At 44.7% G+C, this 6,354-nt stretch overlaps 1 protein-coding gene across 8 annotated transcripts in view; it reads right to left on the bottom strand.

Moving 5' to 3' along the window:
- MCF2L2 (MCF.2 cell line derived transforming sequence-like 2) overlaps window positions 1-6,354 on the bottom strand; it is a 224,741-nt gene that overhangs the window by 128,193 nt on the left and 90,194 nt on the right. For all 8 annotated transcript variants that reach the window (XM_077929727.1, XM_077929726.1, XM_077929730.1 and 5 more), the window contains exons 14-15: window positions 3,690-3,793; window positions 1,789-1,877 (exon numbers count right to left, since the gene is read on the bottom strand). In XM_077929727.1, coding sequence (XP_077785853.1) covers window positions 1,789-1,877; window positions 3,690-3,793 — 193 coding nt within the window. The remainder of the gene's footprint in view (window positions 1-1,788; window positions 1,878-3,689; window positions 3,794-6,354) is intronic.

Below are 6,354 nucleotides of genomic sequence, written 5' to 3'. Positions count from 1 at the left end.
TTAGCTAGCGTTTTAAACCAGGGGTCAGAAAGGTTTATCTTGCCTGGGCCAGATCGGTCCTGTGGAGATCCCTCCATGGGCCGGATCGCATGCATGCCCACGATTTTCAGCATCTGTGTCTGCACAGACACGACTTCTGGCGCCGCGGAAGCGATTCCCTGCGCCGCACTGGTTTAGCGCAGTGCGTGAGTTGGCAACTCGGTTCGGGGGCGGCTTGTGGGCTGGTCAAACGACCTCCGCGGGTTGCTTCTGGCCCATGGGCCTTAGGTTGCTGACCCCTGTTTTAAATCAGCATAAGCCCTGAAAAGGGGTATGGCAATGATGGGATGCTAAGTCCATTCAGCATAGTCACACAAGTTGGGAACACAGTTTAAGTTAAGCTGGTTTAAAAGCATAGAGTAACTCAATCTTAAGGCTTGCGTTCCCCCTGGCAGGTTCCAATCTTCCACTGAATGTGCACATCCCTAAAGTTTTTACGTATCAGGATATACACTTTCCAGCAGACTGGAAAGTGTAAATCAAAACAATGTCTGGGCCCTTTCCCTTGGTCCTGTTGCAGAAATGTGACCTTTAGTGAGAGATTATCTTACTTCCTGGTTTAGGAAATTGCACTCCAGAATGGTGGTGGGAGAAAGATCTGGTTTCCATCTCTGAAATGGAATTAACCATTAACCACCTTTACTGTGTAAGCTACCAGTCTGCTGTGCAAAGGCAAAGAGATGTTTTTTACTAATAACGTATAGAATTTACCCAATCTAGATGTGTTAAACTTCAAAATTAAACCTCTCCCACCCTTACTTGCATGCAAGAGGATTGTCGGTTTTTGCAGTGTGCTTTGTGCCAATACTAAATGTCACAAATACCAGAGAAACATCATTTGAAAAACCATTTCATATTTGTTTCTGACAGATTTTATTATTTTACTCTTTTCTTACATGCTAAGTAAAAGTGAGGGACGCAGGTGGCGCTGTGCGTAAAAGCCTCAGCGCCTAGGGCTTGCCGATCGAAAGGTCGGCGGTTCGAATCCCCGCGGCGGGGTGCGCTCCCATCGTTTGGTCCCAGCGCCTGCCAACCTAGCAGTTCGAAAGCACTCCCGGGTGCAAGTTGATAAATAGGTACCGCTTACTAGCGGGAAGGTAAACGGCGTTTCCGTGTGCGGCTCTGGCTCGCCAGAGCAGCGATGTCATGCTGGCCACGTGACCCGGAAGTGTCTGCGGACAGCGCTGGCCCCCGGCCTCTTGAGTGAGATGGGCGCACAACCCTAGAGTCTGTCAAGACTGGCCCGTACGGGCAGGGGTACCTTTACCTTTTAAGTAAAAGTGAAACTTAACTCTCCCAAGAGAGGATGAGGGAAGACATGAGCAAAAAACCACTATGCAGGAATTTGTTCAGGCTTATCTACGTAGCACTGAGCCATGGTTTACCATTAGAAGCAAATGTGGCTAATGCACACAGTCCTTTTCATTTGCTCCTTCTACATGTGCTTTCAACTCCCTGCCTTAACTCTAGAGACCGGTGGACAGTGTTACCCTATTTTGAGCGCAGAAGCTTGTTCAAGGCATTAAGAAAATTTGTGAATACTCATTAAAAGGTCGTAAATGTCTGCTGGCAGAGCAGGTCTAAGTTTTAACTCACAGTCTGTTGTACTGTAAATCACGTGTTTGGGGGCCTTTGCAGAAAGGCAGCATATAAATGCAGTATATCAGCAAAACATGGGTTGCGATGCAAAAAATGTATTTTTTCTTTAAACTAATTATTTCTTCTGGTAGAAATTGGTTTCATCCTTACCTCCTCCTGGTGGAAAGATTTTCTTCACTTTCGCTCATCACTAAGACTCTGCTGGAACCTCCCTGACTTGCTTCATGCATTACTTCAATCTGGAAAATGAAGACAAAGCAGAGATGTCTGACTAAAGGCTTCTTTTCATCTGCAATACTTTGCTCTATATAATAACAGCCAGATAGCTGTCAGTAGTGGCTTGTTAGTGTGGTCTGTCTCCAGAACAGCCAGTATCTTGGAGACACACATGCTACAAAATTCCTGCTTAGTAGCATGTCCTATTCATGATGTAGATCAATAAGAAGTCATATGTATGCTGATAATACACTTTTGTTGCTGTGTGTACAACGATTTTCGTGCTGAAGAATTCTAGTGGAAAAGATTTCTAGTATCTGTAAGCTCATAGGAAGTTTTATATGAGGTCAGACTGTTGGTTCCTGTTCTGACAACTCTCAGTGGCTCTTTGGGATCTCGAGCAGAGTCACCACCTGTTTCTTGATCCTTTCTGCACTAGATTGATCTTGGTCAGTGTTTATTTCTATGGCTGAGCTATGGCCCCTTCCCTGTTGCAGTTTTTATTATAGCCTAAAAAGACGTGGTTAAACCTGTCACCATCTTCCCATTGTCGGCATCGCCCTTGAGCCAGTGCCACGAACTGGACTCATCCACTTCAACCCCAACTGGGATAGGCGAGCTGGGTAGCACTTCCAGAGACCACCTTCTGCACAGGAACAGGTCAAAGTGCTATGGACTCACAGCTTAGAGTTGTGAGCACCGGATTCACTTCCACAAGAAGACAGTCGTCGCACAGCAGAGTCTAGCAGAGTATATAAACAACTCGGAGAGCAGCTCTGTAGAATATCTTCTTTATTCTATAACTACAACTATAATACAACTATATACAGAGCTAAGTAGGTCTAAGCATAAATGAATGCTGAACCGCACTGAGTGTCTGCAGCTGCTCTTAGCAGCAACCTTATCTAAACACACAATCTCTCTCTAACACTCTCTCTCCGACACACTGACTGACTGACTCTTTGATGTGGTGCTGGAGCAGAATAAGTAGAGAGCAGAACACGCCGCCTCCTCTCTGGAGAATCAGCAGACTCCTCAGCAGATTCTTGGATATGGGAGGGGTGAAATCTCCTCACCCATAGGCTGCTAAATGACCCAATTCTAAGTGCTGAATAAATTCAGTGTTGTTTTTTTAACAGATCTTAGAAACTTTCTTCTTGGATTTGGAATTTTAATTTCTACAGTTACTTGTTTTAGAGCTTTTCTTCATTTTCCACCTGGAATTTATTTCTGCGGACTTCCTGCTTTCTAAGGTTTTCTTTCTTCACCTGTTCCCACTCCCTTCCCACGTCCTATTTTGAGCCAGAGAGACTGTGTTTTTTGCTGCTGTTCCCTTGCCTCAAGCAGCTTGCAAACAAGGGAAGCAGTGAGCGCTTCCCGCTCATCAGCTGTTGTGTGGAGCAGAGCGGCAGGAGCACCATGTGCCATTTTAGGGCACTTGGGAGACATTTTTAACCTTTTAGAATTGACCTTGTCAACTGAATTCCACTCGCAAAATAGCAACAGTCTGTGGAAGAAGCCACAGATAGGAAACGTGGATTAGAACAATGAAGCTGATAAAACAGCAGGAGACTCATAATTTATGGGTCTAAGTGTGATTGCCTCTTTGTTTACTGTGAGACAGTGATATTGAAAAATCACGCCCTGAAATTAAAATCTTTTAATGCTCTGAATGGGGGCAAGGAGAGATGGAAGCGGCTTAGGACATTTTCAGAGTTTAAGACTCTGCCGCCAATCTTTTTATCAAAAAGCTAGGCACTAAGCAAAAAATAGTGGGGGTAACTTGGTTTTTCTCGTTTGGAGACTGTACCCAAAGTAAGAAACGACCTTCCTACCTTAATTCCACCTTTCATCTTCTTTACACTTTTCTTTTTCGACAAGTCTGCTTCAGAGATGGATTTGGGAGGACTAGAAATTTCTACTGATTTCCTGTTGGCAGCTGAAATAAGACAAAAAGCCCCATATAGTATCAGAAAATGCAGCACTACCAGAAAAGTCCCCCCCCCCCCCATGAAACCAAGACCATAGTGTTGGGTCACTTCAGAGCAGGGGTTTGTAATCTGCAGTCTGTGAACTTCATTTGGGTGGTCCGTGGCAGGGCAGGATTAAATATTACTATTGATTTTTAATTGCATTTAATTGCTGCTTTTATTTCTTATATTGTATTTTATATTGCCATTTGAACAGTCATTCATCCCAGCTGGTGAGAATGGAGCTTTTTAGAAGCTGCTGTAATTTTGGAACACATTAAATAAATATTGGTTCACCCATGTATGATCATTCAATCCAACCAAGTATGAGAGGCTCATTCTCATTAATGAGATGCAGGGAGGGTTGAAATTACCCACAGAGAAACAACATGGGAAATAACTGTTCCGCATGTGGATTAAACAACATAGTTACTATGAGAGTAGAAAAATAAACCAGCTATTGTTATTCTTGAACAGATAAGGGGTGAGAGGACACAGCAATATAGTGTTTGACTTGGATCTGAGCCCATTTGCGCACAAAACTGAGTTCATGTTCACTCTTCCTTTCACTTGTCCTTCGAAAACAGGGAAGCCCTAGGGAATGGGTTATGGTGGAATACAGTGAAGGGGTCTGCAGATGGAGTTGAAAGAAACTGCCCTGCCTTAGAAGTGAAGGGTTTGATGAATGGAAGAGCAATTTAGAATGTTTAGGTTTTGCATTTTGAGCTCAAATGTGCAAACCTTTTATGGCAGCATAAAAGATGTTCATAGAAGGAATGAAGGAGAGAGAGAACAGGTCCTAGTTGCCTTTAATTAAAACCTTCACAGCCAGTAATGCTGGTGAGAAAGAAACCAGTTTGCCTTCCTCAAGGTTGCCCATCAAAATAATATGAACATTTTGGTTTTTATATGGCGCCTTTCCCTTACTCAGGTGCGTCCTTGCACCCTGCTACCAAGAGCACGCATGTGAACTTCCATTCTAGTTTTCCCCTCCCTGTACCTGTGCCAACATGACAGCATGGAATATGTTTTATTTTATCTGAAACATCTGATTATTGCAGGAGGAGCCATCATGGTATCCTTCAACTACAATGTCCATCATCCCCAACCAGCATGATCAATGGGTAAAAGATGATGATAGGAGCTGTAGTTCAACAACATCTCTGGGGGTTCCATGTTGGTTCCTCCTGGTCTATGACCATTCTGATACATAGGTTGTTGTTGGCACCCATCTGTCTCGAGAGAAAATGGAGTGCGCCTTTGGGTGTGACGTCAAACCGCAAGCCTGGGCAGTGTGTATGGAGGTCCTGGGCTGCCCAGACAAGACTTCCCTCTTGGCCTTACTGCTGAGGTCCAAAGGAATGCAAAGCAATACATTTGGCACCAGCTTGGCTGCAGGAGTTGCCAGAATGAGGCGTACAAAGCTTCATCCAACCATCTTAAGGACTCCACTCTGGATTTGTGTAGGGTTTATTCCAGGCGTAGGCAAACTCTGGCCCTCCAGATGTTTGGGACTACATTTCCCATCATCCCTGACCACTGGTCCTGTTAGCTAGGGATGATGGGAATTGTAGTCCCAAACATCTGGAGGGCCGGAGTTTGCTTGTGCCTGGTTTATTCCTTAGTCTTTTCTTCTCCAAAAGTTCTCCCACAAGCAGTGTTAGAAACTGAGATATGAAAGCTAGGAGCTAAATGGCACCTTAAACCTAGGTTATGGGTGCAACAATGGAATGCCTAGGCACGCTTTTTTATAATAAGAATGCAAAGCTGAAAACGAACGAACTGCAGCTAAAATATTAAGTTCATTTTTCACATGGTCTAGTCCTTTTCCTGCCCACCCCCTAATATTCTTAAGAGGGTCTTTTCTTCAGTCTTCAGAGAGTAGCCAGAAGTGGGGAGGCAGAAAAAGGTCCTCCTTTCCTTCCACTTTTAAAACCTTCCAGTTTTAATCTGAAATCTTAGGTGCACTACTGCGCCCAGAGCTCAGAAACTGCTTCGCTAATGAAATTCCCTTTCGCAAAATGCGCCTAGAACAATGGGAGTTTCAAACACTGCCCACAAGGCAGTGGAAAGTTAGAATCAGAGTTTTCCTTCTCCTAGATGGACTACCTTCACAGGTTGATGCATTAAGCACAACAACAAAAAACCCTGAATAGGGCTGCAGACTAAATCTCGTTGGAAAGGTAGCCACTGACCATCATGTGGACATGGTGCTGCACTTCTTAGGTCGGAGATTGGGTAGCTGTAACATTTGCTAGCTGGTTACCAGGTGGATAAGCACGATTGCATAAGCAGCCTTCACCACCAACCTGGTACCTTCCAATGCTGGCTGGGGGTGATGGGACTCATTAGCCAAAGCATCTGAAGGGCACCAGGTTGAAGAAGGCCGGCATAGCAAATCTCCAAGTTTGCAGAAGTTGAGATCATAAGAGGAGCCTGGTGGGTCAGGCCAAAGGCCCATCTAAGTGCAGCTCTCAGTTCTCACGGGGGCCAACTAAGATGCATATGAGAACCCCAGAACTTGCTGCCG

Source organism: Podarcis muralis, chromosome 6 (genome assembly GCF_964188315.1).
Source record: "Podarcis muralis chromosome 6, rPodMur119.hap1.1, whole genome shotgun sequence".
NCBI classification, from domain to species: domain Eukaryota; kingdom Metazoa; phylum Chordata; class Lepidosauria; order Squamata; family Lacertidae; genus Podarcis; species Podarcis muralis.
This window is presented reverse-complemented; position numbering and strand designations above follow the sequence as displayed.